This window comes from Periplaneta americana, chromosome 2, assembly GCF_040183065.1.
Source record: "Periplaneta americana isolate PAMFEO1 chromosome 2, P.americana_PAMFEO1_priV1, whole genome shotgun sequence".
In the NCBI taxonomy this organism is placed as follows: Eukaryota; Metazoa; Arthropoda; class Insecta; order Blattodea; family Blattidae; genus Periplaneta; species Periplaneta americana.
In genome coordinates this window covers 218,174,421-218,189,515 of record NC_091118.1, presented here as the reverse complement: position 1 = coordinate 218,189,515, position 15,095 = coordinate 218,174,421, and the positions used below count along the sequence as shown (strand labels likewise).

The 15,095-nt window shown below is 37.3% G+C and overlaps 1 protein-coding gene across 10 annotated transcripts in view; it reads left to right on the top strand.

Annotated features, from left to right (window-relative positions):
• The first annotated feature begins 5,657 nt into the window (after positions 1-5,657).
• The window catches only part of stj (voltage-dependent calcium channel subunit straightjacket), a 170,434-nt gene continuing 160,996 nt past the window's right edge, over positions 5,658-15,095 (top strand). For 9 of the 10 annotated variants that reach the window (XR_011331078.1, XR_011331079.1, XR_011331077.1 and 6 more), the window contains exon 1: positions 5,658-5,871. Coding sequence is in view for 4 of the 10 variants with exons in the window: in XM_069819578.1 (XP_069675679.1) it covers positions 5,774-5,871 (98 nt within the window). In the remaining 6 variants the exon portion in view is untranslated. Of the gene's footprint in view, positions 5,872-11,473; positions 11,623-15,095 lie in introns of those variants that run through there. The other variant, XR_011331080.1, reaches the window with a different exon arrangement.

Genomic DNA, 15,095 nt, shown 5'->3' with positions numbered 1-15,095 from the left:
TTGGGGTGGAAAAAAAACAAGCCTTGCACTTAATTACTGGAGCAAATAAAACTACTCCCAATGAAGCATTAAAAGTCATCACTTCAATTAAACCAAGCAGCAAGTGCAGCACTAGCTCGATTGACAACAGTTCCTGCTGTAACTTCGTGGACCCCACAAAAATCTCCTACTGTTGTCAATGTTCTCCCAGTGGCATAGAATCTCAATACCAGTAGTAGTTGGTCCATTGGAGGTAAGGCATTATTTCTGGAAAAATGTATAAACAATCAGATTTGGTTACACCTTTACCGGTAAATCTTTACAATAGCGTTACCAAAAGAAGGCAAGGACTCCCTACAGGATAGCCTGGAAGAGAGGTTTGGATGCAGTTTTGACTTTTTTTTTTTTTTTTTTTTTTTTTAGACAATTGTAAATATATGCAAATCATACTAACCTAACTGCCACTAACTCGATCTTATGAAAAACTTGTCTTTTCCCTTTAATTAGTAAGGAAACACAGTAATGAAATGAATGTGCTGCCCTTCCCTGCCGCCTACCCTTCTATCTCGATAGAGCAATCCTGCCTACCCGTACCTCTCCACCGCACTCCACTTTCACAGCAACTTTCCACCTTTATTTGGGAAATTGGTGTCGACACTCAATTTTTCTTTCGTTTATGGTACATATGACTTGACTAGAAGCCAAATATGTGAATACATTTGTATCTTAAAGTCGTAACGCAATTGTGAAGAAATGGTAGTTTACCATATAAAGGATTTTGATATATTATATACTGTTATTATTTTTTATATAAAAGTATTTTGAAACTGTTATTATTGTAGGTTGCCCTATATTATTATATCAATCACCTTCATACCTTGTAAGGGCAACAGAACACCTGCATGAAGCAACATTCTAACCTCACTTCTACTGTATTACAGGTTACTGTACTTCAAAATAATTATTATAGTGCTATTATATACAAAATATTGATGTAATACCTACCGAAATAGTGTAGCTTATTATTAACTGTGTACTTACGAGCTGTGTCTTGTTTCAGTTGATAATTGATTTCATGTAGTAGGTTTCGTTATTCGAAACTGTCTAAAAAATTTCTCGTCATCCCACTCTTCAAAATTATTTGGACGCAGCCTAATTCGTTTTGCTGTTCTGATATAACGAAGCATCTGCTCCAGAACTCATCATCAGAATCAGTATCAAAATTAAATTGATCCTTCAAATCACCAGCTGTACGACGTGCAGCCATCTTGATTTCAACACCGAGTTCCAACCTCCGGATAACGCCTATCTGCTACTCTGCCTCCCGGATTGCTAATCTGGAAGTTTAGCCTCCAGATTGCACATAACCAAAAGTCGTAGTACGCAATTACAACCCAACTTCCGGATAAATATGCCATCTGCCGGATAAGTTTAAACTAGAACTTTATCCGAGAGTCGTAGTACAGGCCCTTAGGGCTAAGGAATAAACTGAAACACAAAAAATCAAAGGTTCGTATGACTAACGTCTTCAGTTTGTGCTGGTTAAAGAGAATACTGAAATTCAGTTAAACTTATATTACACTCTCGCGATTGCAAAACACAACGAGCAAGTTGAAGAAAACAGAAATGTCTTAAATTGAATAATAAATTGTATAAAATTTTAGGCAGCAACAGATTTAGTATTGATTCAAAACGAGTTGCTTGACTGCATGTTGAAAGTGTACCATGTACAAAAAAAAGGAACTAATGATTACAGACTATGTTCCTATCATTGTTTACCACATCACTGATGTTTCAACTCCCCCTACTATTACGTTACAAGCCACCGGCGTAGCTCTGTCGGCTAAGGCGTTTACCTGCCGATCCGGAGTTGCTTTTAGGCGCAAGTTCGATTCCAGCTTGAACTGATTACCCGGTTGGGTTTTTTCCGAGGTTTTCCCCAATCATAAGGAAAATGTCAGGTAATCTATGGCGAATTCTCGGCCTCATCTCGCCAAATATCATATCATTATCACCAATTCCATCGACGCTAAATAATCTCGTAGTTGATACAGCTTCGTTAAATAACCGAGTAAATAAATAAATTACGTTACCGGTATATTATTGATGCAATGCTTGTCTGTTAACTGACAGTGTGCATTATCCCTCTAAATTTGTCTGGATTGTGTGTACAGTTGTATACATTTTGATGAGTTTAATAATAATAATAATTAATAATAATAATGATAATAATAATAATAGTCATTATTATTACTGTTTATTTTTGTCTTTATCTCTGGCACTAGGCATTAAATGTTTATGAGCCGCCACTGGTACAGTGTGTCCCACTCGGTAACGAACCCGGAATTTATTTCAATAATTCCAGTACTATAATGAAGATATTGATCACTGTTGTGTGGTGTAACTAGGAGTAGCAACAATGCGCTTGTCCGCTGGCTTATTTGTGACTGTTGCGTTGCGTGTGTAATCATTGATTGTTGATTGCGTTTATTCGTAATTCGAGTGTATTGAAAAACAGACTGTCAGGCATGTCAAGAGCGGTTCGTAGAGAGATTTGAAGACAACTGACATCCACCAAGTTAAGTCCACCATTTGGGCCTTATCGAAGAAACTTGAAACACATGCAGGAGGTAGAGAAAAAAATGAGACAGGAAACGATCGAGAATGTAAAAGATAGGCTACTGGCGTCTTCCTCTAAGTCATTATGCCGACTTTCGTAAGAAATAGAGATGTCCAAAAGCACTTGTCAGCGTGCTGCAAAAAAAAGCGAAGCTTCGCTCTTACCGTTTCACTGTGGTGCAAGAATTAAAAGAAACTGACGAAGTGAAACGAGTAGCCTACGTTACTGTCAAATGTTTCAAACATTTCTTCAACATAATCCGACCTTCTGGACTACACTTGGTTCACGGACGAGGCGTGATTTCACCTGTCGGGATACATAAATAATAAAATTCCCGCATTTGGGCAAGTGAAAATCCCCATATGATACACGAAGAGAGTCGACCTGGTTGGCGAGTTGGTTTAGCGCTGGCCTTCTATTCCTAAGGTTGCGGGTTCGATCCCGGGTCAGGTCGATGGCATTTAAGTGTGCTTAAATTCGACAGGCTCATGTCAGTAGATTTACTGACATATCTACTGACATGTAAAAGAACTCCTGCGGGACAAAATTCCGGCACATCCGGCGACGCTGATATAACCTCTGCAGTTGCGAGCGTCGTTAAATAAAAAACATTTTACACGAAGACCCCCTACATTCGGAAAAGATTGGTGTTTGGTGTGCAATATCTCGACGGCGAATAATTGGTCCCATCTTCTTCAATACAGCCATCGCAACAAATGAATACCTATCTGGAAATATTCAATACGTTTGTAAATCAACTGGACGACCAGGAACTCGCCACGGGATGTTTCCAGTAACACGGTGCGACGTGCCGCACATCAATCGCCAGCATGGACGAAATTCAGTCCTTTTTCGGCGACCGCGTCATTTCGAAAGGGCTTTGGCCGCTCGCCCGATCTGACATCACCTGATATTTTTCTGAAAGCGACAGTTTATAAGAACAATCACGAACCATAGACGCTTTGAAAGAAAACATCATCACAGAAATCCAGGCAATAAACGTGGACATCCTAGCGAAGACATCCGATAATATGGTCTGGGAATTCAATCTTGCCTGGATGCAAGTGGTGGGCACTTCCAGCATCTGTTATGATGTCACCACATTTCTCGCAGAATGAGATAAGTAATCTTCAAATTTCATTTCAATATCTTCATTAGCATTGGAACTACATATTAAAATAAATTCCGGGTTCTGTAGCAAGTGGGACACTCTGTATATAACTTATGCCATTGACAATGTCAGACACCCTGTGCTACAAGTCTGTTGACAATAAATAATGTCTATCTATCTATCTATCTATCTATCTATCTATCTATCTATCTATCTATCTATCTATCTATCTATCTATCTATCTATCTATCTATCTATCTATCTATCTATCTGTCCGTCTGTCTAAAATCAAAGGCAAGACCGCTTTGAAGCCACATAATTAAAGGCGGTAAGATGGAAAGGATAGCTCCGATTTAATTGAACCCAACAATGTGAGCGTGTATTGTTTTAGCTATTCTAACAGAACACGTGGAGTCGATGTTGCCAGAATGTTGTAATGTATGTATTTAATATCTAAGAATGCAATGAGAAGAGGGTAGACGTGACAGCTATGTCTTTGTCTTAGTCGCGCCGCGGTAGCTGACTTAGAACACAAAGTTTCACCATCAATTCAAGGAGTTGAAGATGCCTGATTCCCTGGAAGAAACTGTTGATGAATATAATGTTGAGTTTCAAGATACAGAAGCTACTTTCAATATCTCACTTAAGCAGTAAACGTACGCCTACTCCTACAACGGAGAGTAAGAGCCATCACAGGCAAGAGTAGGCTATGGACATATCGGAAGTTATTTTATGCTGTCACTAAAGTTAATATAGGCCTAGATTATATTAATTTATTAAATTTAAGCTCTGATTATAATCACATTGAGAGATTTGTTGTAAATGTATTATTATTATTATTATTATTATTATTATTATTATAGTTGATAATTTAATTACGCTGTATCAAATACCAAGTTATTTAGCGTCGATGAGATTGGTGATAGCGAGATGACGAGATGAGGCCGAGAATTCGCCATAGATTAGGCTACCTGATACTCGCTTTATGGTTGGGGAAAACCTTGGAAAAATCCTACCAGTTAATCAGCCCAAGCGGGAATGGAACTCACGCCCGAGCGCAACTTCGGATCGGCAGGCAAGGGCCTCAGCTGACCATGCTACGCCGGTGGCCATATTATTATTATTATTATTATTATTATTATTATTATTATTATTATTATTATTATTATTGCTAAATCCGGCCCTGGCCATGAATTTAATATTATGAAACGATTTTCCGTGCTATAATATTTAATACATCATTGTTGTCATAGCAACCCCTTTCTTCATAGAACATCATTACATATTTTATATGTTATTACTTTAATTATTCATTGTATTGTTTTATAATACTGTCGTGCAAAAAATTACGTATAAGCAAGTTTATAATGTGCAGTTATTGTATTCGTCATAATTAGGAAACTCGCTTCGCTCGTTTCCTAAACATTGGTACATTCAATAAAGTACAGAACATTATAAAACTTGTTTAATAGCATTACTATTACTTGCCAGATACTTACTGGCTTTTAAGGAACCCGGAGGTTCATTGCCACCCTCACATAAGCCTGCCATTGGTCCCTATCCTGAGCAAGATTAATCCAGTCTCTACCATCATATCCCACCTCCCTCAAATCCATTTTAATATTATCTTCCCATCTACGTCTCGGCCTCCCCAAAAGTCTTTTCCTTCCGGCCTCCCAACTAACACTCTATATGCATTTCTGGATTCGCCCATACGTGCTACATGCCCTGCCCATCTCAAACGTCTGGATTTAATGTTCCTAATTATGTCAGGTGAAGAATACAATGCATGCAGCTCTGCGTTGATTACTTGCCAGATAAATGGACTAATAGATGTAGCACATGCGTAAAAGAACTATAACATCCTAATACACAGAAGTTCCGTCGACACGCCTGGTAGATGAACAGATTCGTAAGTATATAGCTGACTTGCGCATTTTGAGAAGTAGAGAGTGGGGGTTAGCAAGTTGGAGAATCTGTCAGTGAGATCGATACAGAAAGCGAGAATGTCGGGGGTGATCAAGAGTTTCCTAGTCTCCTAAAATTAAAGCACTGTGAAGATAATGCACTTGCTTGTGATATTCAGTGCAGTCGTCCTGTTATCCTCCCCAGTCAGTGTGTCAACTAGTCACAACAGTGCAGACAGGATCAGCGTATCGACGTGAGTAGTTCAGTTATCGAATAAGCTCTTATTTGAAAAATTGCCATCTTTGTTACTAGCGCCTATATTCATATGACTGTTAGCTTAAAATGTGTGTTTGATGGCGATTAAAACTATTTAATTTTGGTATTATACTGCATGTTGACCGTAACAATTAATTTAATAGGAATTTGGTTTTAATTTAAATATTTGCATGTAAGTACATTGAAATTCTCAGGTTATTGAGTTTTATTATTCGATATTTCAGTATCTATATTGTTTAAGATTGATTAAAAGATACATTTGCTAACGGATTTCCTCTGCAACTACAAATTTTTATACCATAGCCTACTACGATGAATAAACCGTGACAATAATACAGTGATAATGTTAGATCTGCTATCTTGGAACAAAATTGAGTATACGTTACTTTAGACCTACTTGTGAGTTTAATTCTAAGTCATTGTTCATTGCGTTGCTTACGAGATTATACAAGCTTGCGCATAGCGCTTGAAATACAGGTCTGAAGTGGTTCCCTCGTAATGCCAATTCCGCCGCTCGGAGCGCTGTTCCATCCTAAATATTCATAGCAGAACACTTAAATGACTTTGTCATTTGGGACATTTAAAGGACTCACCATTGCTTATTAAATGCTTCGTACAATATTTTATGGATAATAGACGTAATTTTCAAACTTCTACGTCCAAGTATATTACAATAAAAGGCTGTCATTCTTGTTATTAAAATATATTACATATTATAAACTAAGGTACTACCTTTCTGTTGTTCAATTCATACACCGTACCTTTTCGGAAATAATGAAAGAAACTTAATATATTTTACATGAATACTGTAGTCTACCCTTTTCACGTATTCATTTGTTATTATTATTATTATTATTATTATTATTATTATTATTATTATTATTATTATTATTATTACAATGAATTAAGGTACTGTATTACCGTAAAGTGGGGTGACTTTGAATGCTGAGGTGACTTTGAACAGTAATTTAGCGCCTTTCTAAATTAAATGCTGTACCCAATTGCGAAAAAACTGTTTAAGTTGTCAATAAATTAGTTCAGTTTTTTCGCAATTGGGTACAGCACTTAATTTAGAAAGGCGCTAAATTACTGTTCAAAGTCACCTCGGCGTTCAAAGTCACCCCACTTTACGGTATCTTCCATTTCCCTGACTTCATAATTTAATCATTTGTAAGTGGGCCTAACTTATTCCTTTCTTTTTTTTAAATATATTGACGTTGAAGTGTTATGATGTTTACTAAAGCAAACAGCAGTCACAATACATGATTAGTACAAATGTGCGATTTTTCTTGCACACCTTGCAGTGGTGAAATAAATATCTAATAGGCCTGCTGATTAACCTGTTACTTACAAATGGCTTTTAAGGAACCCGCAGGTTCATTGCCGCCCTCACATAAGCCCGCCATCGGTCCCTATCCTGTGCAAGATTAATCCAGTAGTGGGTAGTAATAGCAACTGCTATGATATTTTAGTGTGTGTAAACAGTTTTTAAATTAGGAGTTAGAATTAAATTAATTAGGAAGTTAGACTGCAATATATGTGATTAGAAATGGTTTTCGAATTTGACCATTTCCCAAAACATAAACAAATATCTCAGGAATCTCAGGGACAATATTTTTTTTAGAATTTACCTCCCATAGGCACATGCGCATCTGCTCTCCCCGATCCCCATTTCATTTTTAGTAATGTCTGAATCTCGCTCCCCTGAGCTGTTTTCTGTCGTCACTCATTACATGTAAATTTAATGAAAACATAAAGTAAAATTTTCGGTACACCATGCAGTGATAATTGTACTATAACACAACGAATAATTGTAGTAATTATTATTTATTTATTACTCGTAATGTCGTAATAATATTTGATTTGGCTTGGAGGATGAGGAGTACGTTACATTAAACTTGGCATGCTCAACGTTAAAATCGCATTGCTGCGTATGTTGTATCCTAAATAATGCAAATCGTATATGTGTCAATATTCAGCAGTAATAATTAACCATTGTCGTGGAATATTTCACCGCTATAAATGATGATGGTAAATCATACTATTTTCCTCGAATAATGCTACTGATTGTCTTAAGGCAAGACAAGCTAAGAACTATATTAGTTTGATTTTGATGATGATAATGATGATGATGATAATAATAATAATAATAATAATAATAATAATAATAATAATAATAATAATAATAATAATATCTGAAAGTAGCAGAAACCGGTAGTTCACGTTCAGCAATTATAACAAATTAGAGGGAACGAAATCTGAAGGAAAAACACGGAACTGAAAACAATCTACTTGCCAAAGTAAATGAACCATATGAACAATGTAGTTTGGAAGCAAAATTTTTAATTCAATAAATTCAGACTTTCGGGAAGCAAAATTGTAACTTCCATTAAATGACGCTGAAAATCTGCATACTGATATTTAACAAGTCATGAATAAATCTCAAATAAGACTGTAATATGCTTGTTATGTGTATAATCTTCGTACTCGATCATTAATGCAAAATTAATCAAAGAATTTTCACGATGCACAATGCAGTAATGGAACTATTCATCATTTAATAGGATGGCGAGGAGAACCTAGCGGCAGAAATTGTCATGACGCTCAGAGACCCTCAGCTGTTCATTTTTGCGGAGTTACAGCAGCTGTGAGTTCCTGAACGACCATTGCAAAATGTCCGCGAGCCCCTACCACGCCGTAGCGAAGAAGTGAGAAATATGTTCCCAAATTGAAGCAGCAGAAAGCCGCCATTTGTTAGGTAGAAAACGCGCGGGATTTCGAAACCGCTGTTTGAATACGTGTTGCATTGCGTATCCGAAAGCTAAATGTTTTTGTTTAAAGGAACAATACTTCCTTTGCGATACCTTTAATACCGTGTCTCTATTGTCAGCAGAGTTGCTAGGTTTCCTGCGAAGGAAATTGGGATATCAGAAGCTAATCTAAGACATTAGACTTGTCAACAATTTAGCCTATCATAAGATTTATAGCAGTTTTCTGCATAGTGTTCACGTGCTTTTTAATGTAATAGGCCTATTCGCCTCCGTGAGAAACACTAAAATACGAAGGACACACAGTACAGTGAACACTATAATAATTTTTTCTTTTACTAACCGCGAATAGCCTATGTTTTAACAATTTGCTAATAAATTAATTTTGGAACCGATACTGCAGCAGTTTCACTATCTGACGATGAATCCATGTTTCAACATACAGTAGTTCACTAAACTATAAAACGCAGCAATTGTATGTCTCTGTATATGTACGATATCAAAACGCTATCTTTCTTGCCAGTCAACGCAGTTGAAATACACAATATTTGCTAATTGCGAGAACAGCGACTAGGGACCGGAACGGAATAATCAACATTGCGGTATAACTAGAAGAAGTATTATTTTGCGAGGTCCACACCTGTGGAGTAACGGTCAGCGCGTCTGGCTGCGAAACCAGGTGGCCCGGGTTCGAATCCCGGTCGGGGCAAGTTACCTGGTTGAGGTTTTTTCCGGGGTTTTCCCTCAACTCAATACGAGCCAATGCTGGGTAGCTTTCGGTGCTGAACCCCAGACTCATTTCACCGGCATTATCACCTTCATCTCATTCAGACGCTAAATAACCTAGATGTTGAGACAGCGTCGTAAAATAACCCAATAAAATAAAAAAAAAATATTTTGCGAGTTTAGTTGCCTTACGGCAATCAGCTGGACTACCTCATAGACTTCCTAAATATCCGCAGGTTATCTCTGTGTTTACAATGTTACCATTTGAGTCAATATATAAGTAAAAATATCGGATAATAGGAAATACAGACTAATTTGTTTAAATATGTTCAAGGCTAATATCTGTAAAATCGGGATATTTGTCAATCCCTACTCCCTTTAATCGGGACTCAACCAGGAAATTAGGAGAATCCCGCCTAAATTGGGATACCCGACAACCCTGGCTGTCAGACATAGGTACTGTGTTCATACTTGCATCATTTTCATACGAACTCTGAATGTGAACATTCATAACCACGGTTAATAAAAGAATTAATATGTCAACTTTTTAATTCAATCTGTAGGTTAAACTGCTGTATGAAGTCAAAAAAGTAGTGGTAATAATAGCAGTGGCAGCAGCAATAGCATAAGAAAATGTTTAATTAATCCGTAACTAAGACAGGAATTACTTTCAATCAGTTGTATTAAAAAAATATATATATATTTTTATAATTTATGCTGTATGTTTAAGTTCGGTGAATAATTTTATTATTCATGTATCCACTGAAACAACAGCTGTTTGAAGAAAATGAATGATATAGAGTGAAGGACAATAACAGTGTATAATAACGTAGATTGAAAGGTAATTACTATCTTAGAAATGAGTTGAACACACTGAATGATTCAATGTAGGGTAGAAATTCTTTCTGCGGATTACACCTATCCACTTTCGGTTAAGGGAATCTTTACTCAGAGGAAACTTGAAGCATAAAGAGTCATATGGCAAGTACAATAGTTTTTCTTCTGTAACATAATATGGAGAAAAAATCGTCGTAGAAATTAAGAATTAACTAACCATTGAAATATAACATTCCTTCCTTCTTTATCGTTACATCCGTGTGCATTGCTGCAATAAAAAGCAGCACACGAAAGAACCATACTTGTTCAGCTCTACCAAACAAATGGCCGCTCGTCGACGACTATTCAATTTGGGAACATAACACTAGCGCCAGTGAGCGGTCTAGCGGTTATTTAGTAAGTCTATGAATGTCCGCTGTGTTTACAATAACGAGTTAGAAAGAGAAAGATACTAACTCGTTGGTTTACAACAACGAGTTTAGAAAGAACTTTCTAACTCGTTGCGTTGGTTTACAAAGAACAACGAGTTAGAAATTCTAACTCGTCTAACTTGTTGACAAAGAAACACGCTGCTATTGTTCCGTCTACACCGGAATATATGTTACCATTGGTTGTTGCCTAGCCCCTCCACTTTCGCTGGCTAGCAGCAGGCTTGCAGCGAAAAAAAAAATTGCTACGAAAAATGGCGCCCGCTATTTCAGCGCTGTCGGCCAGCAAGGCGTTCAATGCAAAACGTCTTTGGTTCAATGCTGTCGCTACTTCAGCGCTACCTCAACGCTGTCCCGGCTGAACACAGCCTATAATGTGAAGTCCTTTTGTCATCCAGTGTTGCCAACTGGACGGAAATTCCCGTCAAAACTGACGGAATTTCAACGTAGCGGACGGGAAAAAATGGCTTTGACGGGTGACGGATTTTCTGGCGGAAATTACGATTTACATCGTCTTTTGACATGTCTAGCTGCTGTCATTTTTAATTGTTTAATTTTTGGGAGATTTTACTTTTTATTTGAACAGCCCTGCTGCCTGTTCCATACTATGTTTAAGAATCCTATGTTTCAGATTTCCTCGTAATCAAGTTAGATGTTGACGAATTATTATTTTAATCAGGATTGGTAAGTTGTGTTAAAATTTGCTTTATATATATTTATTTGGTCTTTTTTTTAATTTTGACGGATTCTGACGGTTTTCCAGGTGTTATACTGACAGGAATACAACTTATGTGTTGGCAACACTGTTGTCATCTAACTGCAGCGCGCGAACACTCTACGTGCTTTTGGTAATTGGAAATGAAGTAACTAATTTCCATTACTATGAAGGCAGGCATTGAATACTATAAAGCAATGCATTTTCATATCTTGATGAATAGCCCGATTTTTCCACACGAGAACGATGTAGAGGTAAACACTTGATAACTTCAAATTGTAGCTATTACGCAGTAGTCTTTATGTTACTACCTGTGCAGTTCACCAGGCTACAGTTTATTGATTGTCTATGTTCAGTATAATATTAATAATGTTTATATGCCTATGCACGTAGCCTACAGGAGAGAACTTTGTAGGTTACGAAAGAGCGAGTCAAGTCTAGATATTACATGCGATATAATACAGGTTATGTTAGGTTGTGCCAGGTTCTATTTGCATGAAACGCAACAGTACGGCCTAAAAAGTCAGTTTACTTTAGACAATAATGTTAATTTTGTGATAATGAATTTGTGATAACTCATATCTGCGCTCTGAAAGTATCACGAATCTCGGTTCATGATTTTGTCGTATTTGACTTCTGTCTAAATTATCATAAATACTTAATCAACATCTTGAACTGCGAACTAATTTCTAGTGCGTGCGTCAACACTAGCCAATAGGATATGATTTGGTATGATGCAATGGCGAAACCCTTAATAGACTTTTGAGACAGCCTACCCAAAAAAAATTGAGTTGTTATGCCTATTAACAGCAGGCCTATAAGCTGCATGTACAGTAACATTTGGTTTCACTCCGATCCTTCCATATATTAAGTTCACTGTTGGCAGTCATTCCAGGATGAGTTCTGTGCGAGGCTGGTCTCGGTGGGAATCGCGGCTAGCCTCTCCGTCACAATATGTCTCGCTATATTGGTATTCTGTGAATGCTCTTCGTTGTTGAATGTTACTTTAATAAAAAGTGCATGTGTGTATTACATGTTAATTTTGTGTAAAATGGCGCATATTGAGAGAACATCGTCATTTGTAAAATTAAAAGGGAAACAGTTTTGTAGAACATTGTCATTTGTAAAATTAAAAGGGAAACCGTTTTGTAGATCCACCCTCCCTCATTTGTTTTTATATTCTAAAAGGTTATGTGCATCGTAGTATTTCCAGAAAGAAACCACTCTGGCATTCTGGATGTGGTCTCTCTATAGAGGCTACAATGATGACGTATTAATTTATAAATGAATAACTTAATGTATTTTGATGCTTCTTTATTTCAGTGCTTTATAGAATACATTACATTTTTTATTAGCAGTTGCAATACAATAATTCACGGTAAAAGCACTTAGGTGAAACTAGCGCTGAGTTAGTTCTGCTGAGTTTGTAAATGAAAATCCGTCATTACACTATCTTATTACAGACCAGTAGTGACAACATCACAAAAAAAATCACCAGTCTTTGCTCACTGTATATGCTGGCATAAAAGCCTGAACTAACCTGTTACAGTTTCGTATATATGCATGGCATAGTGTGAGTGTACACTAGCTTGAAACTTTAGTAATGTCACCAAAGTGATGTTGGTATGACTGAGGAGAGAACTCTTAACACTTGAAGGTGTATAAGCAAAGTGCGAGGAACTAACGCAGCACTAGTTTAGCCAACAGTTGCTATAGATATAGCCTAGTTCTTTAGTTGTAACTAAAGTAAATTATTTTTACTAAAGTAGTAAGCATAATCGGCAAGGTGTATCCATTGTTGAGACCGAGTTCAATGCAGTTTTAAGTAGGCCTATCAAAATGGGTACACAAGGCATTTGCAGATACTAAAAGCACTCAAAAAGTACCAGATAGCGAGAAGGAACGGTTCGCCGAAATAATGAAGAAGTAGGCTTTAGCTTAGTGGAATTGAGAAATAAATGAGACGTGGGGGGTAAAATTGAAAAAAAGAATTCCTTATAAATTCTACAATTTTTAAAATAAAAACAAATGTATATATAATTGGCCGTATGTATGAATTGTTTAACTAAAAATAAAAAAGAAAGCCAACGGTGTAGCTGAGTCGGCTGAGGTGCTTGCCTGCTGATCCTGAGTTGCGCTCGCGTGTGGGTTCGATTCCCGCTTGGGCTAATCAGTTTTCTCCGAGGTTTTCCCCCAATCGTAATGCGAATGTCGGGTAATCCATGGCGAATTCTCGGCCTCATCTCGTCAAATACCATCTCCTATCATCAGTTCTATCGACGCTAAATGACATAGTAGTTGATACAGCATCGTCAACTAAGTAAAAAAAAATAAAATAAAATGAGCAACAATGATTGTTTGAAGTACTTGCAAACTGCATATACCAGTATGTATCATATTGTTCGTCACAGGCTAATTAGAATGGTTAACTATAACAGACCTATTAACAGCTGCATTTGCTGCCTGTTGAACTTTATGTTCATCGACGCCTTCCACTTTTACAGGATCAACTTCAAACACATCGCCGACTTGTATCCCAAAGTTATGGAGAACAGCAGTAGCTATGATAACATTTATTTTGCACATTTGGTTGGCTCAAATCTCATGGTTTTAGTCAGAATCTGAGAACTTTTTTTCTCCCACAGACCAAACACGTGTTCTACAATATTTCTTGTAAGGATACGAGTTCAATTGGAGGTGCCATTTGGCTACTGTTTTGGGGCCGAAACACAGGTATCTCTAGAGAGTATATACCCACTGTCACTGACCAACAATCTGTCATACTGTCTCTTTCCAAATCCAGCAGCAACTATGCTATTGTTCCAAATGCGTGGATCATGTGTAGAAGCGTGCCAGCGACTACTGCACTCAAAATCTTCAGATTCGCATCACTAATAACTTGAGAAGAGACATGTTTACAGTTCTGCATTAGGGTCAGGAGGACAGAGGGTGAGTTATGTATACAAGCAATAGCCCCTATCACATTCGGAAATCGACAGAGTATGAAGAATTGTTTCTTATTGTGTGATGCACTCTCTTAGCTATTCGGCATTGACAGATGCAATTTTTTAAGGCAACGAAAGTATTTAATACATTGTCAAATGCCCTACCAGCTGTAGTTCGATGGACATTTAATAAATATCCTGCAACTACTTAAGTAGTTTTAATCATATGGATAATGCTGAATTAATTTCAGAACTGTGTTGTAGAAATGGTTCCATCATATCAAACAGCATTTCAGTAATGTCTTACGGAATCCAAATCTCTCTCTGAGTTCGTGGGAGTGTACCCATTTGTGAATGAACAGTACAAAGTTAATTTTTCACCAAACTTTATTATTTTGATTTTAACTTGTGTGTGAACTTGTGCCATTTATTTTGCATACCTAAAATCACGCAGCTGATGTCCATCTTTCTTGATGCAGCTTTCAAGTCGAGAAGTGAAGCTGCCCCATATGCATGCCTGGTCTTGCTTGATCTGCAGCACCTCTACGAATAGCTGTCTTCAGTTTGTCGAAGTGAACTCACCCTTTCAGATATCCCCACAGAAAGAAGTCGCATATACTCAGGTCAGGAGACTGAGAAGGCAGAGGCACATCTCCGAACCTGGAAAACAAATGACCAGGATAGGATCCCTGTAAGATGTTCATTGAATTTCTGGCGGTGTGGGTGTAGCCCCATCTTGTTGTTCCAAGTTCAACATCTGGAGTTCTGACAGAAAAAAGCTG